The sequence below is a fragment of the Pelodiscus sinensis genome, chromosome 15, assembly GCF_052426305.1.
Source record: "Pelodiscus sinensis isolate ZL-2025 chromosome 15, ASM5242630v1, whole genome shotgun sequence".
NCBI lineage: Eukaryota > Metazoa > Chordata > Testudines > Trionychidae > Pelodiscus > Pelodiscus sinensis.
The window spans coordinates 19,357,777-19,384,288 of record NC_143066.1 but is presented as its reverse complement, the minus strand read 5'-3'; the positions used below and the strand labels follow the sequence as shown (position 1 = coordinate 19,384,288).

The 26,512-nt window shown below is 45.1% G+C and overlaps 1 protein-coding gene across 6 annotated transcripts in view; it reads left to right on the top strand.

Moving 5' to 3' along the window:
- Positions 1 to 26,512, top strand: part of SNX29 (sorting nexin 29) — a 472,527-nt gene that overhangs the window by 319,144 nt on the left and 126,871 nt on the right. For all 6 annotated transcript variants that reach the window (XM_014577718.4, XM_089782297.1, XM_014577716.4 and 3 more), the window contains one exon: positions 6,595 to 6,735. In XM_014577718.4, the coding sequence (XP_014433204.3) occupies positions 6,595 to 6,735 (141 nt within the window). The remainder of the gene's footprint in view (positions 1 to 6,594; positions 6,736 to 26,512) is intronic.

The window sequence follows — 26,512 nt, the reverse complement described above, 5'->3', positions numbered from 1 at the left end:
AAAGTAGGAGCTTTAATATGCCTTTCAAACTCTATTATGTGATCATCAATGAATTCAATGACACAGATTTCTTTGTGTCAGTTCTTCATACCTTACAATCTCAAAGAAATCAATATCTATGTTCTTCAAAGAACACCAAGTAAAATCTTTAACAATATACACAGGAAATGAATCTGGTTTTGCAGTCTTTAAAATCTTCAGTTATGGTGTATTAGATTCCTTAATTACTTAACTATAGGTTACACATTATTAGGTAACACAAAATTACACGATTCACCAAATTACAGTTTCCTCTGCACTTGAGTACTAAAAATAGGATTTCCACATTAAATAACATTAAAAATAATTTAGGTATACTTTGTTTTATAAAGTGCCTGAAAATTCTGAATAATAATTATGTGTGCCGAAGTAATATATTTTAAATGTAGTGATTAAAGAAAGTTGGGGAAAGAGTTGAGGGGATAAAAAATATTTTAAAATGTAGTTCTTACCACAATGCATCAAATATATCTACCGCAGCTATTTGCATACATGGAAATGTTTCTTACTACTGGTATTGATATGCTTCATTTAAATCTAATATCTTTTACATTGAGATTTCTAATATATTGTGCCTTAATTATAGTATTATATGTTAGAATAATCTTGTTTTCACTTATTCAGTAAGATACTTAAAGAATATGCCTAGTGCCTATTTTCAATCGAACTACCTCACATATCTAGGCATATACAAACTTAAGTATCTTGTTAAATTGGGGCCTAAATACCTTGGTTTTCTATCACTTAATATGAAATCCAGAACCCTTACATTATTGTCAGCCACTAGGAATGTAGTTAACATGTCTGTTTGTTATCACAAACTCTCTTCGGGCATAGGTGTACTTCTGTTAATCAGTCACCTTATCTTAATTCATCATCTAATTATCAGAGTTATCTAGCTATGATTTAAAAAATTATATTTTACTTTAAATATTTTGTCATGTGGTCTACCTATTTTTAGTGCCCCATCATTGTAGTATCCAAGTTCCTATTGCCAGATACCATTGCCTGTAGTTTTGTGTGTGTGTATATAGTCTAAATAGACGAAACTCAACAGCTCCAGCATTCTCAATATGCTAACTTCAATACTATCGTATTTGCTTTCTCTAGTATAATCTACCATCATAATCAAAAAAAGCATGTGAAGTGATGTGAAGAGGTAACCATTACAAGACAGTATTTAACAATTATCACATAATACTTTGATTATTGCCTATAGTATGTATAGGGAAATACAAGTTGGACTTCCCTGGTCTGGCTCCCTTGAGACTTGACTGGTCCTGGAAAAGAGAGTTTGCTGGACCAGGGAAGGTCTTGGGGGAGAATGGGGGTTGGCACCAGCCTCTCTGCTGGGCTTCTCTGTCCAGCTACCTGGCACCACTGCCCTCAGGCTATGATCTCTGCTGCCCTGCAAGCTCTGGCAACCCTTCCAGCACTGCCATTTCCGGTGGCCCTGCCGGCAGCCTTGCAGTGCTCGCATCCCTGCCAGTGCTCACAGCCTGTTCATACTGATTGGAGCCTGCATGGGATTAAAAGCCCTCAGAAGCACTCTCAGGAGGGCATCAGGAGGTCAGACACTTCCTGTGACTGCTTGCTGAGACCAGCTGAGACACATGCTTATGGGGCTCTTCTCTATAGCTTTTTTTCACATGTCACTCCACTGCCTACCCTCTTTGGTGTTGAGGGACACGCTATGTGCTCTGTTTACCCTTATGAATGCCATAGTATTCACATCATTGAGCCAGAGCTGCTGCAAAGCAGTGCCAAGCTCATAGGCCTCATGCTGTGCCTCATGGCACAGTTCATTCAAACTGTCCACATGCTACTTCAGCACGACGACAAGCAGCCTGAACTGGAGGAGCCTTCACCCAGGTCCTGGCGCTCCTACTGCAGCAAATGATTCTCAGTCCCCAGGACACTGTGAGACATCACTTTTGGCAGAGGGAGACCAGTTCCGACTGGTGGAACTGCATCGTCCTGCAGCAATGGGATGACCAACAGTTGCTCCAGAACTTCTGCAAGTGGAAGGCCACCTTCATGGAGCTCTGTGAATTGCTTGTCCCTGCCCTCAGGTGGCAGGACTCTTGACTGCAACCCGCCATCCCCCTGTGTTGCCATTGCCCTCTAGAAGCCACACCGGACAGCTACCGCTCCATTGGGAACAGGTGTCACACTGGGAAATTTACGGTTTGGGCTGTGCTCCTTCAGGTAGTCAAGACCATCAATAATATCTTGCTGTGGAGAGTCAGTCTGAATTACATCAACACTGTGATGGATGGCTTTGCCACCATGGGCTTCCCCAACTGTAAGGGACCATAGACAACACTTATATCCCCATCCTGGCCCCTGACCATCATGCCTCAGACTTCCTCAATAGAAAGGGGTACTCCTTTATGGTGCTGCAGGCCCTGGTGGATTACAAGGGATAGTTCACATACATTAATGTCGGCTGGTTGGGGAAGGTGCACAGTGCCTGCATCTTCTGAAACTCCTGCCTGTTCCAGGAGATGCACGCCAGCACTTATTTATCCAACTGCACCATCAGAGTTAGGGATGTGAACATGCCTATCTGCGTTCCAGGAGACGCAGCTTAAACCCTTGCTCCCCTGGATTATGAAGGCCTACACAGGCAGCCTGAACCCCACCAGGGTCTTGGCGCTCCTACTCTTATAAGCCAGGTTGAGCAGGTGCTGCATGGTTGTGGAGTGTGTCTTCAGCCACCTAAAGGAGAGGTTTAGGAGTCTCCTGACCCAATTAGACATGAGCAAGCACAATATCCCCAACGTAGTGGTTGCCTGCTGTGTGCTTCACAACCTATGTGAGAGAAAGAGGGAGACTTTCCTGCCTGTGTTGGGCAGAGGCTGAATGCCTGACTAGGGATTACAAGTAGCTGGACACCAGTTCTATACAGAGAGTACGTCAGGGGGCTGTGCTCATCTGGGAGGCCTTGAGGGAGCATTTCACCTAAGGCAACCTGTAAGACTTTCCCCATGACCTCTCCAGAAGGGGCCCCTGCATTCCCTCTCTGTGCTTTTCCACTTCCACTCCTCCTCTGCAGAGCAAATAAAGAAGCTTTTAAAAAAACACCTCTGTTTATCTGGGGGATATACAATAGAGGAGGGACTGGGGAAAGAACCTGGAATGGTGAAGGGGGTTCAGGGATGGAGCTGGGAGTGGCGTCTTCCTCAGATAGCTCAGTAGACTTCAGCAGCCCTAGAGGTTCCACCACCACATGTTCCTGGGCCATCGGGGCCTCTGAGGGAGCTAGGAGGGAAAGCTGGAGCGTCAGGTTCAGGGAAATTGGGGGGTGGAGAGGTGGCTATGTGCTTCATCACAGTGGTGAGGGAGGAGCACACAGACTCATGCCGATTGATCCCAATGACCTTCCGCAGTTCCAGATCAGCCTGGCACACCTCCCAGTCAGTGGCCCACTCCTTGTCAAGCCATCTGGTCCCTCAGCAAATCTTCCCAGGTTCGCTCAAGAAGTCTGGGAGATGGTGGACACGGCACACTCAGCTGTCCCAGCTGTGAAGAAAAGTTACAAGAGTATTCATCCCAGGAGACACTGTGTATGAAGCCTAGCCCTAATCTCTATGCCAACACCGAAGGTCTCAGTTCAGACAATGGCGATGTGCTTGGAGCAAAGCCATCTGGTGCCTAAGCAGTAGACACTTTCCTGCAGGGGCATGAACATCTCAGGAGAGTCTCACTACCCCCACGGCCCGGGGACAATCAGGCATGGGAAGGTGCTGGCCAGGCCACAGGCCTGCAGACAGGACATGGGGACAGGACAGATCAGCTTCCTTCTGTGTCCCACACATGCTGGGTCTGGCACAGTCAGTGTCCCACAGAGGGAGAACTTCTATCCCTGCCCTCTGGAGAAGGGGGGAGGGTGTTTTGGGGGTATGTGTTAGCTACTGGGGTCCCCTCCTCTTCCTTCCTCTGGCAGATACCCATGCAGGGGATTGGTCTCTTCCACATAACTGTGCTTGACTGGGAACAGATGCTGCCTGAGTTCAGGCATGAACCTGTGCTGTGTGCATCACTGCTGTGTGTTTCCATACCCCAGCGTCCTTAGTGGTGGGTTGCTGTGGCAAGGTGTCCCACCACAGAGGCTGGAGAAAAGCAGGTGACTCCAGGAACTTTGTAAGAAGGAGTGAAGAGTACCTGTGTGAGAGCATCATGGAGCTGAGTGCTCCAGATTGGTTCTGCATGTGCACCCGCATATACAGGCTGTTGTGTGACCCCCAGGCTGAGAAGGCTGAGCCCCTCACAGCCCACCACCTGCCTCAGCGTGTATATATGGAGAGTTAACTCAACTGAAATGGCACTCAACTGAAATGCCTTCACCAGGATTGTCCGAGGCCTGGGAGACCACTTGTGAGGGGGAACTGAGGGTGAGGAGCAGCTCCTGGCTGGTGGGTATGGTGGCCTGGCTGGTCTGCTCTTCCGCCTCTTCCCTCTCCTTGTCCTCCGCAACCCCACTGTTATAGAGTCTGACACCGGGTATGTCCTGGACAGACTCGACAACGGGGTGGCAGGGGCCGGTGACCAGCCCCCCTCTCAGGATGGCATTGAGCTGCTCATAATAGCAGCAGATGTGAGGACCCACCCCAGAGCTTCCACTCTGCTCCTTGTTGTAGGCCTGCCAGAGCTCTTTTTTTTTTTTTTTCATGTGGACCTGGTCAAAGGTCTGTGCATGTCCTTTTTTGACCAGGCTGACGGCCATAAAACTGAAAGACATGGGCATTCCTCCTCCCGGTGCAGTGATCCTGGAGGTTGGTCTTCTTGCCCCAGATCTTGATGAGGCCCAGGATCTTTGCACAAGGAGTGCCTTCTTTTGTCCCCAACCAGGGTCAGTCGAGGGTGCTGCAGGAGTTCTGGGAGCTGTGAGGGGCTCAAAGAACTGGGGTTCGACATGGCTCCTGGAATGGGTGGCACGGGGTTGTGAAAGGTCCACACATGCCACAAGCCCTTTTCCTTTAGCTTGCTGCTTTATGCTCTTCAGGAGAAGGGGAGCATTGGAGAGTCAGGTGTGAGGCCAGAGCAGCCACAAGTGTAGCTGTGAGAGGCCTCTGGAGGCCAATTATTTTGAGACAGCAGCAGCTGAGCATCCACACTCACACTATTTCAAAATAACAGTTTTGAAATGAGCATTATTCCCTGTGGAAAGAACAGGTAATTATTTTTAAAAAATCCCAGCCCGTTGAAATAAGTCTTGGTAGTGTGAATGCTCTGCTTGTTACTTCGAAATAAGGGCCCTAATATAGACCAGGGCTCAGGGTGTTGAGTCTTATGTTTATTGTGGAGTTTCTGCATTTCAGAAGTATGCCTTTCCTTCTCCCTCCATAGGGTTAAAAACACTTTTCTAGACAGGGAACACCGTTCCAAAATGCTGTGAAATAATTCTCAGAATTTTCTGAGCATGTTTTTCTTCTGTATGGGTTTTCCCTCAGGGAGAGGAAAAATTAGTATCTTATTGGTAGTAACGTCATGAAAGTGATTGAGCTGTGGCAAAAATATCCAGTATGTGAAATTATACTGCATGTCCTATGGCAAAAAGAAAAGAAAAAAAGCTGAAACTGCTTCTATTTTGCAAATAAGCAGTTTATACTCTAGTATTTTTATAATACACTTTACCTTCTTAAAATACTACATGGCTGTGTCTACATTGGCATCCCTTTCCGAAAAGGGGATGCTAATGAGACACTTCGGAATTGCAAATCTGCGGGGGATTTAAATATCCCCCTGCGACATTTGCATTTATATGGCTGCTGCTTTTTTCCGGCTCGGGGTTTTTGCCGGAGAAAAGCGCCAGTGTAGACACGATTCTCCAGAAAATAAGCCCTTTTCCAGAAGATCCCTTATTCTACTTTCAAGTAGGAAAAGGGATCTTCTGGAAAAGGGCTTATTTTCCGAAAATCGCGTCTACACTGGCGCTTTTCTCTGGCAAAATCCCGATCCAGAAAAAAGCTGCAGCCATGTAAATGCAAATGCCGCGGGGGATATTTAAAGCCCCCGCGGATTTGCAATTCCGAAGTATCTCATTGGCATCCCTTTTCTGGAAAGGGATGCCAATGAAGACACAGCCCATATGTTCGCGAAGGATGTGGCTCGATTGAGCATAACTATGATGAATAAATAAAATTTGTGATGTAACAATAATGACTAGAAATTCATGTGTGAACTTGGAAAACTATTAAATGTACGGAAATCAGTGTTGGTGACATAGACTACTTTTGTCTTTGTCCATTGAGCAGGAGAACTTGCTGGAAACAATGGCATAGGAAAGCATTCACAGCTAACTTACCACAAAATTGCAACCATATCTTGAGATAATTAGCAAGTTAATGTATGTCATCACTGAATCAATGGAAGAGAATTAGTTTAATGACCTGTTGACTAAACATAACTGCAATCAGATATTTTTATAATAAATAGTCCTAAAACTACCAAGATTATGTCGTATAAAGGTAGCTGACAACAGTACTTTTAACAGAAAGGAAAAATGAATGTAATTGTCTTTAAAATGTATCTTTTCTTGTACATTTGCAGATATATATCAGAATAAAAGATGATGAATGGAATGTTTATCGAAGATATGCAGAATTCAGAAGCTTGCATCACAAGTTACAGAATAAATACCACCAAGTAAGAACCTTTAACTTCCCACCAAAAAAAGCCATTGGAAACAAGGTACTTGAAATCTTAACATTTGTTCATATTAAAATAAATAATTAAATGCTGAATGAATTAAAGTAAAAATTCTAACAAAATAGAACATGAATGCAGATGAATATATCGGTTATATTCAATGTAGCTGTGAATGACGTATCTCATGAAATGCAGAACACAAACTATCATTTTCCCAATTGAGGAACAAATAGTTGGGCACATTATGAATTTGAATGCTTGATCTGTACATTCCTTCTAGTTATTTGATGCAAACAAATCTCTGCAGAAAATCTGAAATCTGAAACTGGCAACTTTACAGTTATATGTGCCTATTAATGTATTCATCTATACAAGAATTTAGATTAATCCATTTCTCAATATTCTCAGTGTTCAGAGTAAATTATTTACCGATAGAAAATTCAGATTTTCTTATTCAATTGATATGGTCTCTAGTTGTTTTTTTTGTAAATATTCAGTGTTTGCTGATGCCAGTGGAGGAATGCAGAAATAAATGTCACAGTTATGCCCAACAATCAACAGTATGTGTGGTCCTAATAATCAATAGACACAAGGATACCTATCAGATGTTTTCAACAATGGCAGTATGAAGTACCCAGACTGCCTCTCCCAAACCATACCAGTGTTGAAGAGGAATATGTACTTTTGTGAAAGGATCTACATGTGAAACCAGCACGTAAGCCCCTCATACTTTAAAGACCTTAGCAGAAGAATTTCGGGTACGTCTACACTACAAAGTTAATTCGAACTAACAGCCGTTAGTTTGAATTAACTTTAATAGCGGCTATACATACAAACTGCTAGTTCGAATTTAAATCGAACTAGCGGAGCGCTTAATTCGAACTAGGTAAACCTCATTCTATGAGGAGTAATGCCTAGTTCGAATTAAGTAGTTCGAATTAAGAGCTGTGTAGCCACTTAATTCGAACTAATTGGAAGCTAGCCCTTCCCAGGTTGCCCTGGTGGCCACTCTGGTCCAAACCAGGGAAACTCTTCCGCTCCCCTCCCGGCCCCGGAGCCCTTAAAGGGGCACGGTCTGGCTACAGTGCTTGTGCCAGTTGCAAGCCTGCCAGCACCCAGCCAGCAGACCCTGTACCTGGCACGGCATGAGCCAGCCACCCGTGGCCACCCAGCCCTCCGCCTCTTCCCAGGACCAGGCTGGCGGCTCCCAGGAGCCTGCCCGGGGCTGCAAGAGGCAGGCGCCCGCCTGGTCTACTGCGGAGATCGTGGACCTCATCGAGGTTTGGTGGAGGCCTCCAATGTCCACGACCTCAGAACTAGGCATAGGAATGCGGCCGTCTAGGCCAGGATAGCTGCCAGCCTGGCCACCAAAGGCCACATGCGAACCCAGGAGCAGGTTTGCATGAAAATCAAGTTGGTCCAGTGAGACCCCCCGACCCTGAGCCCTGAGCTTAGAACATAAGAACGGCCGTACTGGGTCAGACAAAAGGTCCATCTAGCCCAGTAGCATGTCTGCCGACAGCGGCCAACACCAGGTCCCCCGGAGGGGATGGACCAAAGACAATGACCAAGCCATTTGTCTCGTGCCATCCATCTCCAGCCTTCCACAAACAGAGGCTAGGGACACCCCTGGCTAATAGCACTCCATGGACCCAACCTCTATGAATTTATCTCATTTCTCTTTAAACTCTGTTATAGTTCTAGCCTTCACAGCCTCCTGTGGCAAGGAGTTCCACAGGTTGACTATGTGCTGTGTGAAGAAGAACTTTTGCTTATTAGTTTTAAACCTGCTGTCCATTCATTTCATTTGGTGTCCTCTAGTCCTTCTATTATGGGAACTAATGAAGAACTTTTCTTTATGCACCCTCTCCACACCACTCATGCTTTTATAGACCTCTATCATATCCCCCCTCAGTCTCCTCTTTTCTAAGTTGAAAAGTCCCAGTCTCTTTAGCCTCTCTTCATATGGGACCTGTTCCAAACCTCTAATCATTTTAGTTGCCCTTTTCTGAACCCTTTCCAAGGCCAAAATATCTTTTTTGAGGTGAGGAGACCACATCTGTACACAGTACTGAAGATATGGCGTACCATAGTTTTATACTTCCTCTCCTCCTTCTTTTCCTGGCTTCCCCCTTCCAGCTCCCTCCTCCCAGGTTTCTACCTCCCCTCTCCCACCCTCTCTCTTCCCCCTCCCATCTCCTTTTCCCAGTCTCCCCAGAGGTTAATCCCTCCCCTCCCGCCAGTTTTGTTAAATAAAGAGAGTTTCTATTTTTGAACACGTGTCCTTTATTTTTTACATCAGGAAGGGGGGCTAGGGAGGAGTAGAGTGGAAGGAGGCGAAGGAGGAATGGGGCACAAGCCCCCGATGGGGAGGACTGGGGTGGCTCTGCGGGCTCCTCAGGGTGGAAGCTCTCCTGCAGGGCCTCCTGGATCCTGACAGCCCCTTGATTGACCCACCCGGATGGCAGCCTGGGCAAGTGCAGCTGGGCTGATGGCCGAGTGCTGTGATGTGCCGAGTGTGGGCACTCAGGGCACTCCAAGACAGGACTGCTTTGCTGTCCCTCATCGAGGAAGACAAGCAAGAGGGGAACCCTGAGAACTGTCTGTCTGGGGTGGGAGTCAGGTCCCTTTAAGCATAGCCTGAGGCAGCAGCGCCACACCCTAACCCTAACCTGATGCCCTGCCGGCACTGGTTCCGGCCAGTCTTACCTTCGGTTCAGTGTCCACTCAATGTGGACATGCTAGTTCGAATTAGCAAAACGCTAATTCGAATTAATTTTTAGGTCTAGATGCACTAATTCAAATTAGCTTATTTCAAATGAACTAATTCGAATTAAGTTAGTTCGAATTAGTGCTGTGGTGTAGACATACCCTTCCTGACCTATGACCATGACAAACAATTATGAGAGCAAGAGACTCCTGTCTATTAAATGAAGTTAATAACAAATGCCCCTAGACAACATGAACCCAAATATGGTATTGTGGTGATTTTATTATAAAAAAGAACAACAGCTACCTACAGTAAACTTCCGATAATCCTGCACCTTTAGGACTCAGGGGGTGCCGGATTATCAGATATGCCGGACTATCAGAAGGGGGGACTTTGAGGGGTCTTGGGTGGGGTAGGGGGATGCCACCCCAGACCCCTCATAGCCCCCCCTTTCTATAATCCGGCTCTGCCCCAGGTGTCCCCGATTCAGCTGCTGCTGGTCAGTTTCAGCAACGGCTGAATCCTGGATGCCTCGGACAGAGCAGCTGAGGTGCTGCCGGGTTGGTCCCGCAGCTCCGAGGGGCGGCGCTACAGGACCAACTCGGCAGCACCCTAGCTGCTCTGTCCCAGGCATCCCCAAGAGCAGCTGGGGTGCTGCCGAGTTGATCTCACAGCACCGAAGGGCGGCACTACCGGACCAACCCGGCAGCACCCCAGCTGCTGTGCCCCAGGCGTCCCGGATTCAGCCGTTTCTGAAACTGACCAGCAGCAGCTGAATCGGGGAGGCCGGGCTCGGAGCAGCTCCAGTTGTCCGGCAGCCAGAGCACTTCTGGGTTGCTGATGGTGCCGGACCATCAGGAGTGCCGGAGCATAGGATGCCGGACCAATGGAGTTTTACTGTATATATGTAACTATTACTTTCTCCTACCAGACCATACAAATAAGAAAGTAACATAACCTTTGTCTTCATCACCTGCAAATAAATGTATTGTCCAATTATTAATTAAGTTCTAAAGCCACTAAACATAAAACCATTCAAATTAAAATGGAAAAAAAACAAAAATACATTTTATTGAAAGCTGAATGTATATTTAAGGAAGAAACCTTCACTACTTCATGCTCCTTCCAATAAATATAGTAGCAGTACCGATTTGTATTCATTAATTTCTGATGCATGAATGTAAACTATATATAATTTCCCTACCCTTTCCCACAGATTTTCTGTGTGACTTGAACAAGTCACTTAGTTTGTACATCATTTTTTCAACTGTATAATGGGAATTATGGTACCTCCATACTTCATTGGGATTTTGTGAGGGTAAATTCATTAAAGATTATGAATAATTCATATATTAGAATAATTTGGTGAATATATGTTCTTTAGATAGATGGATAGATATAGTCAGACAATTATCTGAATATTATATCCTGTATTATTTAAAATAGTTCTTTCTACTTCTCTCTGAATAACACTCACTATTAATCCTGACTGTTATGGGAACTCTTTCTTTAAGAAGCCATATAATCAGTCTCTTCGTCACCATTAATGCGTTCTACATTTAGGGTTTTTTTTTTTTTTTAAAAGATGGAAGTACCTTTCAGATGATGTGTCTCATTTATATAATCAGTCTACTATGTAGTGTTCTGGAGTGGGGCTAGGGAAGAAGGGTTCAGTACATGGGCTGCCCTGGGGAAAGAGGACAACCCCAGTCCTTTCTTACCGCAGCAGGTTGGGGCCAGGTGAAAAGTGCCTGACCATGACTATTGCAGTTCCAGCAGAGAAAGAATGCATGTCCCCCAGCAGAAAAATGGACAAACACATTTCTAAAATGCATAGTAAGAAGATTAGTCCTTCATCAGTTATCTGAAAAGAAATATTAAACTTCTCCTAGTGCACAGATGTTATGATGGAAAAAGAAAGCAGAAATATTAAGCAAAATATTAACCAGTGGATATTAGTTCCTTTATATGCAGTCCTCCGTAAGTCATCTGTTTTACCAGCATATTTGCCAATAATGTAACCTCTTGTAGCAATGTTAGATGGCTACCCTGAAAGGATGACCACAAGTGTTGTGCATTCGTGATATCAAGTAATTTAAAATGGCAAGAAACCACATAAGAAAAGATGGTTTATATTTTTCTGGATTCATTAGTGGACACTGAGGTTTCAGTGGATGTGGATCTTGAAAGTTCAAAAATGACAACTCTGATTTGGATCCGAATAAACTCCTCTCCACCTCACTCCAAAGCTTTCTAGGGGACAGGGACTGAGAAGTCATGCAGATATCAGAAGATGCAAAGAAGGGTGATGCTTCTCTACAGCGGATTGTGCAGCTTAGAGATTGTAGTAAGCCCCCGTGTAGTAATCCATGCGCCACCAAGCTAGCATTGTATTCAGTAGCCCTTTCCTTGCCTGACTTGCTGCCAGACCCTATCTCGTGAGAGGCAAAAGGGATTTTCTTTCTTCCTTCCTCATTGCACGCTGACTTCTGATTACATATGCTGGCTTCCCAGATCCTTTTTCACTGCCCCTGCAGTGATAACATTTCCATTAGGTCTGGGGACTCCAGGGCCATGAAGAAAGAATCAATATTAGCTCTGGATGAGAGTCAAATGGAAATCTCATGTGAGAAATACAGTACTACTTATATATCGGTTTGTTTGTCATCAAAGAGGATACATTCAAATTAACAAGGAGGGGAAGTGCGTATAGTTTTACACCTAGATGGTTTGTTTATTTTTTTCAGCACCCACAATTTGCTTCTTTTATCATGGAAACCAAGACTAATTATAAACACGTTTGGTCACTTCATAAATATCAACTCTAAATCATGTTTATCTAAAAATGAAATTAGTTACTAATATTCTGAATTAATAACAAGGGCTATATAAAACTATCTTGGTGCCAATAGAAATGTGAAGAGACACAGCTGGGAAGTTTAAGCAAGGCCACCTTGATAAGTCCTTCATTACAGGAATGTTGAGTTGTTTCCAAGGATCTTATGGTCTGGATCATTGTACAATGTCTATAATGTGTGTATAGTATTTAGTTGGCCTGGATAAAGCTTGAGTTAATGTATTTACTTATCAGGGTACAGACTACTTAACTAAAAGTCCATTTGGCAGTATTTTGTCCTTTCCATGAATTAGAAGAAGGTAAAATGCATTTGTGTTAAGCCTCTAATGGTGAGTTTTTAGTAGAATTGATACATATTAATCCTCTTATTTAAAAAAAACCCTTGAGTTGTGTGATGGAATATCATCCTGGTTTTCATTAAATTATGGAAAGCTTCTTGTCGGCTTTTTGAATCCTCCATTCTCAGTTACCTTACATAAAAAATTACTTTTCAGCTAAAAAGTTACAATTTCAGCTAAGAATCAATGGTTTCCAAAAATTAGCAAGTGAGCCACTCGCTGAATATCTCCGCGCCTTGTTTGCATACTTAATGAACCGCCATTTTTGCACAATGGGCTCTTGCAGAAAAAGGAGCCATCTACACAGCTCCTTTTTGCACAAAAACCCCCTCTTGTGCAAGAACTGTTCTGCTTGAAAAAAAGTGGCAGAATAGTTCTTACTCAAGAGGGGTTTTTTGTGCCAAAAGGAGCCGTGCAGATGACTCCTTTTTGTGCAAAAGCCTCTTGTACAAAAATTGTGGCTCATTAAGTATGCAAATGAGGCACAGTGATAGTCACTGGTTCGCCTCATTTGCATATTTTCTTGTGCAAGAGAACACAGTATAGACGTAGCTATAGGGTAACAATCCGTCCAATGCTTTTGCTGAGGTTGGAGTTCCACCTTAATGAGATCATGACAAAAGTTCTCCCCAAGCTTGGTGGGTCCTGTGCTTTAAAGCAGATTGCTTGCCTCAGAGGCTTATAGCAGCTCTTAGTTTAGGCACTTTATCTAGAGCACCAGCTTGTTTGTTTAGCTACTCTCATCATTAGCCAACATGGGGAAAAGAGAGGAAATCAAATTCCATATTCTCCGTGGCCCCTCCAACTGCTACAGGGCTGCACAAACCCTTTTTCCCAAAGCCAGTCCTTTTCTGGTCCTGAAATAGGGAGTGAATGCATGGTGGGGGAAACCTGGGCCCACCCTGTACTTTGCATTCTAGCCTGAGGACCATGTAAAAGGAGCTGTCTGCAAATGTTTCCAATAATAGCTGTGTGACAGCTACGATCCCCTGGGCCACTTCTCCATGATTTCCCCAGCACCTTCCTTACTGCAGCCTTTTCCTTCTTGTACCTACTTGCACTTGCTCCTCAGTCACATAGATGAATATAGTTTGTTGGGGGAAAGTCAGCATGGTTTCTGTAGAAGAAATCATGCCTTACTAATCTGATAGAGTTCTTTCAGTGGGGTCAACAAACATGTGGACAAGGGGGATCCAGTGGATATAATATACTTAGATTTCCAGAAAGTCTTTGACAAGGTCCCTCACCAAAGGCTCTTAAGTAAAGTAAGTTGTCATGGGATAAGAGCGAAGATTATGGATTGATAACTGGTTAAAAGACAGGAAACAAAGGGTAGGAATAAATGGTAAGTTTTTCGAGTGGAGAGAGGTAACTAGTGGCCTTCCCCAAGGGTCTGTCCTGGGACACATCAACTTATTTATAAATGATCTGGAGAAAGGGGTAAACAGTGAGGTAGGAAAATTTGTAGATGATACCAAACTGCTCAAGATAGTTAAGACCAAAGCAGACTGTGAAGAGCTTGAAAAAGATCTCACCAAACTTAGTGATTGGGCAACAAAATGGAAAATGAAATTTAATGTTGATAAATGTAAAGTAATGCACATTGGAAAAAATAATCCCAACTGTATATACAATATAATGGGAACTAATTTGGCTACAACTACTCAAGAGAAAGATCTTGGAATCATTGTGAATAGTTCTCTGAAAACATCCACTCAGTGTGCAGCGGCAGTCAAAAAAGCAAATAGAATGTTAGGAGTCATTAAAAAAGGGATAGAGAATAAGACAGAAAATACCTTATTGCCTCTATATAAAACCATGGTATGCCCACATCTTGAATACTGCGTACAGATGTGGTCGTCTCATCTCAAAAAAGATGTATTGGCATTGGAAAAGGTTCAGAAAAGAGCACCAAAAATTATTAGGAGTTTGGAATGGGTCCCATATGAAGAGAGAATAAAAAGACTTGGACTTTTCAGCTTATAGAAGAGCAGACCAAGGCTCTGTCTACACTGCATCATTTTTGTGGAAGAGGAAATGCAAATGAAGCACTCATTAGCATTTCTCATGCTCTCGTTTGCATATTCTCTTCTGATCCTTTTTGCAGAAGATGTTTTTGCAGAAAAAAATGCAGCGTAGACAAGGCCATTTTGCACCAAAAACCCCTTTTGCGCGAGAACCCCTATTCCTCATTTGAATAAGGGTTCTTGCGCAAAAGGTTTTTTTTTGTGCAAAATGGCCCAGTCTATGCTGCGTTATTTTCCGCAAAAACATCTTCCACAAAAAGAATCGGAAGAGAATATGCAAAGGAGAGTAGAAGAAATGCTAATGAGCGCTTCATTTGCATTTCCTCTTCCTCAAAATTGATGCCTTTTAGACGGAGCCTAAGGAGGGAGAGGATAGAGGTCTATAAAATCATGACTGGTATGGAAAAGGTGGATAAGTAAAAGTCATTTACTTATTCCCACAAGAAAAGAACTAGAGATCACCAAATGAAATTAATAGGCAGCAGGTTTAAAACAAACAAAAGGAAGTTTTTCTTCACTCAGTGCAAAGTCAACCTGTGGAACTTCTTGCCAGATGACGTAGTTTAGGCTAGAATTTTAACAGGGTTCAAAAAAGGTCAAGATAGATTCATGGAGGTTAGATCCATCAATGGCTATTAGCCAGGATGAGTAGGAATGGTATCCCTAGCCTCTGTTTCTCTGGAGGTGGGTCACAGGGGAGGGATCACATGAGTATTATCTGTTGTGATCCCTCCCTCTGGGGCATCTGTATTAGCATTGTCAGCAGACAGGATACTGAGCTAGATGGACCTTTGGTCTCACCAGTAAAGCCATTTTTATGTTTTTATGAGCCTAGATAGTTAGCATGTTAAGTAACAAGTAATGCAAGAGGATGAAAGCTGATGATGATTTTGAGAAATATGGTTTTCTTTTTTTCAGTTGTTACTAGAACGTGTTGTCTTGTAGGTATACAGAATTGTTTCAATAAAAATCATTATGCTTTCATCAGAATTATGGTGCGATGAGCAGGGCTTCCCATAGTTGAAGTTACATCTAGTATCCCATTTCCTGTTTGCCTTTTGCAAGGCCCTTATTACCATGTTAAAATGGACACAGGACTAATTGTTCTTAATACCATGTGCACACAATGTCAACTCTAGCAATTTATCTCAATTTCATAAAGAAGAGGCCTGAATTCACATAAACTATTAAACCAGGTCATTTTGCTCCTTGAAATCTTGTCAGCAGACAAGAATCAGCAAAAATCCTTTGGATGCCTTATAGCATCTTAGGGTACGTCTACACTACAACGTTAATTCGAACTAAGCTAATTCGAACTAACGGATCTAGACTAAAAAACTAGTTCGAATTAGCGTTTTGCTAATTCGAACTAGCATGTCCACATTAAGAGGACCCTGAACCAGGCTTAAGGATGGCCGGAAGCAGTACCAGCAGGGCATCAGAGGAGGACTTAGAGCGTGGAGATGCTGTCTCAGGCTAGCCGAGGGCTGCGCTTAAAGGGTCCCGACCCCCACCCCGGACAGACAGTTCTAAGGGGTGCCGCGCTTGCAAAGCAGTCCTGGCTTGGAGTGCCCGGACTACCCACACTGGGCACATCACAGCACTCGGCCATCAGCCCGGCTGCACTTGCCGCAGGCTGCCATCTGGGGAGAGGGGGCAATTGGGGGGCTGCAGGAGAGTTTCCACCCCAAAAGCCCGCAGAGCCAGCCCAGTCCTCCCCATCGGGGGCTCGTGCCCCATTCCTCCCTCACCTCCTTCCACTTACCCTTCCCTAGCCCCTTTTCTTGATGGACAAAATAAAGGACAATTGTGTTCAAAAATGGAATCTGTCTTTATTGAACAAAACTGGGGGAGACTGGGAAAAGGAGGTGGGAGAGGGGAAGAGAGAGGGTGGGAGAGGGGAGGGCAACTACAATGATCAGGGGTTGGGAACAGGTCCCATATGAAGAGAGGCTAAAGAGACTGGAACTTTTCAGCTTAGAAAAGAGGAGACGGAGGGGGGACAGGATAGAGGTCTCTAAAAGCAGGAGTGGGGTGGAGAGGGTGCATACAGAAAAGTTCTTCATTAGTTCCCGTAAAGAAGGACTAGAGGACACCAAAGGAAAGGAATGGGTAGCAGGCTTCAAACTAGTAACAGAAAGTTGTTCTTCACGAAGTAAAGAGTCAACCTGTGGAACTCCTTGCTGCAGGAGGCTGTGAAGGCTACAACTAGAACAGAGTTTAAAGGGACGTGAGATCAAGTCATGGAGGTTTGGTCCATGGAGTGCTATCAGCCAGGGGGTAGGAGTGGTGTCCCTGCCCAAGGTTTGTGGAAGACTGGAGAGGGATGGCACGAGACAAATGGCTTGGTCACTGTCTTCGGTCCATCCCCTCCAGGGTTCCTAGGGTTGGCCGCTGTTGGCAGACAGGCTACTGGGCTAGATGGACCTTTGGTCTGACCCAGTACGGCCATTGTAAGCTCAGGGCTCAGGGTCGGGGGTCTCAGTGGACCCCCTTGATTTTCATGCACACCTGCTCCTGGGTGGCCAGGCTGGCAGCTCTCCTGCCCAAGCCGACCACTCTCCTGTGCCTAGTGCGGAGATCGTGGACGAGGTGCCCGCCTCCTGCGGTCCCGGGCAAGCTCCCAGGAGCCGCCAGCCTGGTCCCAGGAAGAGGGGGAGGGCTGGGGGGCATCGGGTGGGTGGCTCAATCCGTGCCAGGTGCAGGGTCTGCTGGCTGGGTGCTGGCAGGCTTGCACCTGGCACGGGCACCGTAGCCAGCCCGTGCCCCTTTAAGGGGTCCGGGGCCGGGAGGGGGACAGACGAGTTTCCCTGGTGTTGGCCAGAGTGGCCACCAGGGAAAGCTGGGGAGGGCTAGCCTCCCACTAGTTTGAATTAAGGGTCTACACAGCCCTTAATTCGAACTAGTAAATTCGAACTAGGCTTAATCCTCGTGGAATGAGGATTACCTAGTTCGAACTAAGCGCTCCGTTAGTTCGAATTAAATTCGAACTAACGGAGCGCTAGTGTAGCGCCTATGAAAGTTAGTTCGAACTAACTTTGTAGTGTAGACATACCCTTATTTATTAGAAGTGCATTCAGAACCCTTCCTCCTAAAGTTGAGATATTTGGCAATCTCTTTCAGCTGTATTTTTCTGTTTCTCCTGGAGCTGCTGACTCTTTTGTATGTCCTGTAGTTAGTCTCTCTTCTCAAATGTAGTACAACTCCAGGGACACTCACTGGATTCATTCTGAAGAGGATGATACCAAATGTTCTCTGAAATGGCCTAGATCTGCCTGTGCAGAAAGTCACAAAATGCTATCAGGCATGTTTCTGTAGAGAGTACTGGAGCACTGATGAGTGAACCTGCCAAGAAGACAATCATGTGAAACAGTACATAAAGTGCTTTTAACTCTGCAACCTACTATAATAAGGATATGAGTAAGTAGAGGTAAAAGTTCAAAGCGACCTGAAACTTTGTCTCAAACAAAATGGGGAGAGAGACTAGAGTTCCAACTTGACTGAAAATAGAGAAAAATTCTAGGAAATCAAATGTCTGTAATTTTGAAACTCCTGAAATTGTATACAATGGCAGCTAGCCGTGAAAGGTGAAAATACTTAACAATTGTAAAACAGTAAGATTTGGAATACAGTGTACTTTTGGTATGATTATTATGTTTGCTGTGCACTTGATCCTTACATTTGTTTATCTCTAGAATAAATTGTGTTCTATTTCTTTTTACACATCAAAACTTAACACTGAACACTTGCTATGCAGGATCTTTCTGAGCTGAGAATAAATGGATGTGAGAAAACATTCAGTGATATAATCCTCACAAGGATAAGCAGAAATTCTTCGCAAAGAAATTCCCATTGACTGTTCTGCCCTGCGGCCTGGATTTGCTGTCGACAGGCCTGGGCTCAGGGCAGAAGATGGGATGGAGTCTGGGGGGGACTTAAGGTGTGGGAGGAGGCAGTGAGTCAGGTTGTGGGTGGCTTCGCTAGGCATATATTAGGTCAACATTAACATTTTTAATGTAAGTACCACACATACAATCACAATATACTTCATGTGTAGCTCTCTTTTTAAACAGTCTCCATCTGCTATTACATAGTACAGGCCTGGGCAAAATATGGCCCACGGGCTGGATTTAGCCCAACAAGCCACCAGATCTGTCCCGTGGAGGAAGCGGGGACCCCCAGACAAACTCCCCAGCTTGCCCCACAGCCCCGCACACCATGCAGAAACACAGCTGCAGGGCTCCAGTTCTGTTTTAAAACTGGACGGGAGGGGAGAAGTTTTAGGAGCCACCCGGCCCTTAGCATATTCCCATTGGCCAGTTTCTGGAAGAAACCATCCAATAGAAGCTGGTTGTTGGAGTAACAGGCAGTCAAGAAGAATCACACACTCTTCTCCTCAGCTCAGTTATTCATGAAGCACATGGCCAGGCAAGCAAGCAGGCAGACTGGGAAACATTTTAAGCTCTGCAGGCAGGCAGGCTAGTTTGGCAGCTGGCAAGTAAGTCTCTAGGCCACAGCCCTTCTGGCACCCCAGCCCTTTCCTGCCCCAACTCTCTGCCCTCCCCCCACTCAACATACCTAAATCCTCTGTCCCCCTCTGGTACCCCAATCTCTTGCCCCAGATCACAATCCCCTCCTATCCTAGGTCACATCCCAAACCCCTGCACTCCAGTCCTCTGCCTTACGTCACAACCGCCTCCTTCATCCCAACTCCTTCCCGGACTCCAGTCTCCCTCCTGCACCCCACTCCCTTATCCCAAACTCTGTTCTGCACCCAACCTCCATTCCAGACCCGGCATCTCCTCCATTAATATCCTGGAAGAGTGCTGTCCTTGACCACTTTCCAAAATCTTGGCGTGGCCCCCTGTCAAAAATTATTGCCCACCCCGACATAGTATCATAAAACATGACATCAAAAGTAGTGCTAGAAATCAAAACTCCTTGGTCTCATAAGTACCCACCTTGAACCCTGCTGCACACCACCATAACCTTTAGATTGTGCCCCCTTGCTACAAACTGGACCTCCATGGTCCGGCAGCCTCAGGACCTCACCAGTCCCGAAAAAGGGAATTTGCTGGACCAGGGGAGGTACCCTCCTACTGATCTCCCAACCCCCTGCTGGCTCTGCTTCCTGCCCCTTGCCTTCAGCCAGCTGTGCTGCTGGTCCTGGCCAGACCCTTCAGCCCCAAGGCTCCCAGTCATGCAGCCAGACCTCTCTGCCCCAGGACTCCAGGTTACGCTGCCAAACCCCCTTGCTGTGAGGCTCCCCGCACCTCCTGAACACCCTGCCGGGCTCCTGGCTGTGCCACTGGAGTTCCCTGCTGTTGGGCTATTGGCTGTGCCACCAGAGCTCCCTGCCCTGGGGCTTCTAGCCCACTGCTGGTCTCCCTGTCCCTGGGCTCTCTGGTCCAGGAACATCTGTGGTCCTGCAGAAGCACAGATGTTGCCAGACCAAAGAGTCCTTGTTTAGAGGTATAACTTGTATCGACAGTTACCAGTCTCCACTGGGCTCAGTCCCATGCCTTAACAATCTATCCCTTCTTTCCATACAATCCCTTCCCTTTTTCATACACTACGTATTTTACAGTTTCTCTAGTGAATAAGACAGTGGGCCAACTAGCAATAACTTCTTTCACTACATACACTTGTTTCATTCATTATGTACCCCATGCACATAATCGTAAACATCATCTGGAAAATGTGTAGCAGCAATCAAAAAAGCAAATTATGTTCACTATAATATAGTCCTAAATTATTATTATGATAACGGCATTATATAAATCTTGGAATACTGTGTTCACTTCTGGTTACCCTATTTTTTTTAAACGAAAGAAAAATAGAGATTTGGAGGTAGACTATAAAAATACTTAGCAGTATTTATTTGAGGAGACATTGAACAGATTAGGACAATTTAGAGAGAAGCCAATGAAGATGAGTTATGATAAAGGTATACAAAATGATGACCAGCATAGGAAAGGTAAATTAGGGTAGCTACAGGAAAGTTTCCTGTAATACAAGAATAAGTGGACAATCAGAAACTTTCCAAAGGAAAAGATACTCTAAAATTGACCATTCATGAGCATTCGCATTCAATTTAACATAGCAGTTCCTCTGTTTCTCAGGAAATCCTTGTACTTATATCATCTATCTATCAAATTTGTTAATACGTATATACTATATTAAATGTTCAGGATTTGATACGTATTCTTAGTGAAAATTACATTTTTAATGTATAATGAATTTTGCTAATTTGGTGCAAAAGAAACTGTAAGAACCTTGTTGGATATTTGTGAACCTGTTGATTACATTTCTTGTGTAATACTAGACTGACATAAAAAATTATGAACACAGTTTAGGCATGTTAGTTTGACATTGTATGCGACGTCATAGCTGTATTCATGAGTTACATATGCACGACTTCCACTTTTGTTATTTTTATTGTTCTTAAAGGAAATGTAGTTTTGTTTAATAATAAATACTCCCACAATATTGTGAAATACTTTTACCAAAATGAATCAGACCAATTCTATATAACTGATAAATGTATAATGGTATAAATGTTGGAAGGGCATTCTTGAAAGATGATGCTTACTCACTGCATACTTTAAACAGCTAAAAAGCATACAGCTTTTGTTACAAAAATATTACATTGTAAAAGCTTAGGGTAAGAAGTGAAAACTCTTGGGCCCTGGTTTAACAAAACACTTAAAACACATCCTTAACTTGAAGTACGTGCTTATGGCCCATTGATGTCTAAAATACTAAAATATGTGCTTAAATTCTTTGTTGAATCCGGGCCTGTGTTGCTCATAGTAGCAACTTATGCTCTCCATTCCATTAGTTTGTTAATATTTTCTAATGCAGCAGTGGGTGATTTTAAAAAGAGTGATCATTGCCTCATGCTAAAATCTCTCCTTTGTTTACTGTTTTCCACCTGACTTTGCTGTACCATTTGAGCAGTGGGAGCAGGCTTTGATACCTTGCTAAGTCACAGGAAGCTACTAAAATATTACATCTTTCTGATGCCCCCATCTGTCTAATATCTTTTAGAAATTAGCATGCATTTACTAAATGAAGAAGGCTTTGGAAATTCCTTTAATTAAGTTAAGTATGAAATAATCTTTTAACAGGAGATTGTACTCATTAATACTCTCTTTGATTTCATATGGTGTAAAATATCAACTTAAAATCTGTAATTTTCTTAGGTTTCAGGGCCAATGGATTCTAGCATTTAGATCTACTGCTAGATCAGATTCTAGACTCATGGGAATTTATACACCGTTATACAGGCAGTCCCCGAGTTACGTGGATCCGACTTATGTCGGATCCGTACTTACAAACAGGGCTTTTCTCGCCCCGGAGGACGCGGGCGGCGGGACAATCCAGACTTGCCGCGGTCCCACCTCCCGCATCGTCAGGGCGAGAAAAGCTGCTCTGCGTCTCCCTGGTCTGCTGGGGGATGGCCCCCCCCAGAAGACCAGGGAGACGCGGAGCAAAGCCGTGGAGGACCCGGGCGGCGGCACCACGGCGCATCTCTGTCCCGCCGCCCACATCTCCATGGTCTGCTGGGGGGTGGGGGCGCACAGCTAGTGCGTGGCCCTCTACCGCCCCCCGCAGCAGACCAGGCTTTTCTTGCGGACGCCTGTGGTAGAGCAGCTGGGGCGCTGCCGGTTGGTCCCGCAGTGCCACTCCTCGGCGCTACTGGACCAACCCGGCAGCACCCCAGCTGCTCTGTCTCAGGCGTCCAGATTCAGCTGCTGTTGAAACTGATCAGCGGCTGATTCCAGGAAGCCCGGGCAGAGAAACTCTGCCTCGGTCTTCCTGTAGTCAGCCGCTGGTCAGTTTCAGCAGCGGCTGAATCTGGACGCCAGTTCCAACTTAAGTACAAATTCAACTTAAGTACAAACCTACAGTCCCTATCTTGTACGTAACCCGGGGACTGCCTGTATTTTTAATCATAGTTTCTATTGTGTATTTTTCAAAAATAGTATATTATACATTATGTAGATTTGAAAAAAGTTATAGGTAGAGGGCACTATTTTAAGACACTATCTACTCAGTTACCTTATTTAGCACCCATTTCCTTAAATGTTTTGATGGACAGGCTTGGGTTCTTCTGGATTCTGCCACCCACTCAATAGGGTGTAACTTCTTTTTCTTTCCATATACATTTATTTGGCAATAGGGGTGTGAAAGGTTAACTGGTAAGCATCATCCTTAACGGTGAGTTCCCATTAACTGGTGGGAGCTGGAGCAGCTTCCCACCTACTGTGGGCAGGGGCTGCTACAGACCCACAGGGTCCACTATGGACAGGGGCAATCTAGTCTGCCGGCCAAAGCAGCCCCTCTCCATGGCAAGCCCAGGCACATGTGTCACAAGCAGGGGCTACAGCCCCCCAAGTGCTCCCCCTTTAACTAGTTAATGAATTAAACAGGTTTTTACACCCCTATTTGGCAGTGCCTGCACCCTCATTACTCCTTCCTGGCAAGGTCAGTAAGGGCAGCTTGGGAAGAAAATTCTAATCCAAGGGTATTCCCCACTTACTTGTCATATAGATTTCCAAGAAAAAAACACAAACACATGAAATACATTTAACACAGTAATGATATTAAACAACAGATAAGCATAACAGTAGGGCAAATCACTATTCTCAGGGTCTGGTGCCCATACTGAATTTCCCCAGTCAAGTGACTTGGTATCACAGACAGTAAAATTAGTGTCCATTGGTACGTGTGTAGGGGCCCTTGATGAACTGTGACCATAATACTTCTGTGCAGAAGTTATCAATGTGTCTCACAAGTGGGATAAGGTGGCAAGTCCCTCCACAGATTCAACAGGCAATAGGTAATAAAATCCCCAAACCCTTGTCTCTGTGTCCCTAGCCTCTGTTTGCAAGAAGCTGGGAATGAATGACAAGGGATGAATCACTTGATTACCTTTTATGTTCATTCCCTCTGAAGCACATGGCATTGGCCACTGTCAGAAGACAGGATGTTGAGCTAGATAGATCTCTGATCTGACTCAGTAAGGCCATTCTTCTCCCCAGTCTTGAGGTCACAGTTCAGGGTGTGCCCTCAATCCCTAAACAATTTCCCTGACTAGTTAACTGAAAGATGGTACAGTCACAGCTCCACCATCCATCCTCAGGTTCAGAAATGGCTCTGGACCTCTCAGTCATTGTCGAATGCCTGACAATAACTGCTGGCAGGCATCCGCTTTGTGCTGTTTCTGGTCCTAGGATTTCTCCTCACCAAGAAGGAGTGCAGTGCTCAGAGTGTAGATAACAAAACTATGGCTGCTAGTTCAAGATGACAGCCTTGGACTAGTAGCCAAAGTGGAAGTGGATATATGGTGATTGATCACACCTGGAGAGCCAGAGGGCTAACTCAGCCTGGGATTCACATGGAGAGGGAAAGGGCCATACTGAGAGACTTTGAATCACCTGGGAATCACCAGCTCCCCACACAGCCAATCCTGCCCTTTTTGTAGCTGGCTCCAGACTGCTCCCAAAATAGCTTCTCCCCTTTCCTAAGCTCCTAGGGTATGTCTACACAGTAGTGTTATTTCAGAATAACTGATATTATTACGACATAACATAGTGCATGTCTACACTACAAGCCTTTACTTCGAAATAATGTCGAGCTGGAGGATTTCTTACTCTGACTCATGGTAACCCTCATTTTACAAGGAGTAAGGGAAGTTGAAGGAAAAGTGTTCTTCCTTTGACTTCCTGTTGTGTAGACAGCACCAAAAGCTGAATTAAGCTATTTCGACTTCAGCTTCGCGATTGATATAGCTGAAGCTGGGTAGCTTAATTCGACTTTAGCTCTGCTGTGTAGGTCTACCCCTCGAAAAGAGATTTTCACTCCCTATTAGTCAGGCTAGCTCTTCTTCCGTGGCTTTCTCCTGTCAGTCTTTTGACTTTGCCCCTCCTCTCAGCAGGCACACCTGAAATCCTTCCCCAAACATCCTCTCTCCCTCTTGGTTGCCAAGCAGACTCTGACTCTGCCCTTGCCTCCCCATTCCTATTAGGGATATTGTGTCTCTCCCTGAAGTACCAGCACAGAGAGCCCTAGGAAACGTGGTAATCTCTTTGGGGGCTAGAGTAAGAATTCTAATGTGTTCAATTTCTGTAATGTTAAAGAACTGGAAATCCAGTCATATGAATCTTTTTATACATTTTCGTTCTATCTCCTTGTTCTTTTGCAACTTTATAAGGCCATAAAAGAGAATCTCTCCTTATGTTTCTTAGTGAATGCATATAACTAGACTGTTAATTCAGAAAAAGGATCAGAAATTGAACCAACCAACCCAACCTAGATCAGCACCAGACCAACTAATTAATGTATGGACAAGGTGTTAGCCACTTCTATCCAATCCCTCTTATACCTCTGCTGCTTTCAAAGACCCACTTTTTCATGTCTATGCATGATATATGTTTTTACTTGGTGTCTAAACACACATTTTGTTTAAGCATACAGTTGGTGAATTATGTTATTTATCCTTTTTGTTTTAAATTAAAAAAATAGACACACAAGGATTCCTCAACAGCAGTTAGTGGCAACACTTTTTCCTCATTGAGTTACAGAATAACAAAAGTAAAATTCCTTTTTAGGAAAATATGTTGCTATATCACCTCACTATGGACAATCAGCTAACATTATTTAGTAAATTGTTGAATACGTGATTGGGAGAAAAATTTCAGAAAGGCTACGTCTACACTACAAGGTTTTTGTGCAAAAAGTTTTTGCGCAAAAACCAGTGGAGCGTCCACACCTCAAGCGTGTTTTTCTGCAAGAAAATTAACAGAACAGACGGCTTTTGCTGGTAGAGTTATTCCTCTCTGTGACAGGGCAGACAGGCCCCGCACTGACAGACAGGGGGTCGCCCAGGCCCAGCTGGCAGAGAAAGCCCCGCCCCTCCGACCATGCTGGGCATGCTCCCAGCAGAGGCCGGGTATAAAAGCAGAGGGAGCCTGCAGTCAGGGAGACTGCAGGGTGAGGGAGGAGACCAGGCTGGGCCAGTGTTTCTGCAGCTGCTGGGACCCGAGTCGCTGCCTGTGCCGGACCCTGACACCGAGGAAGCAGCCACTGACCCCGGGAGGCCGGAGAGCGCCCACAACCCCGGCAGGTCCGGCCTCGGAGGCGAAGGGGCCCGGGGGGAACCAGGGCGCGGTAGGAAGCAGCCCAGGGCAAAGGATACAAAGTTTGGCTCAGACTGTATCAGCCGGATCCCCCGCCGAGCCGGCAGGAGCCATAGACCCTGCCTAAAGGGCCCTGGGCTGGGACCCGGTGGAGTGGGAGGGCCCGGGTCCCCCTACCACACAGGTTCCCCCCCCCCCCCCCCCAGCCCTGGATAACCAAACCATGGACCAGGAGAGGCTTCTCAGAGGGACTAGGCCTCTAATACCGTATATCCCCTGATAGAGGAGCCTGGACTTGGTGCTGGGACTGTGGATACCGTATATCCCTTGATAGAGGGGCCTGCACTTTTGGGGACTTTGGGTGCTGTATAGGCCGGACTGAGACGTGGGCCAGTAGAAGGGGGCAGCAGCCCCCATCAGAGGCGTACCCCCTGACACTCTCCCCATGAGGAATAACTCCTTTTTCCACTATAGATCTTGCGCAAAAAGGCAGGTTTGTATGCTCTGTGAATGGCCGTCAGAGCTTTCTTGTGCAAGAGTGTGCATGCAATGTGGATGCTCTCTTGCACAAAAGCACGTCACTTTTGCAATGCGCTTTGAGGTCTGGATGCACTTTTGTGCAAGAAGTTTTTGCGTAAGAACATTGAGGAAAAATGTAACAGATGTTGAATATTTACTATATATTTGAGAGAGTTTCTGTGTCTTCTGTGTGTCTGTCTGTTCAAGAACTCTTCCTAAACAAT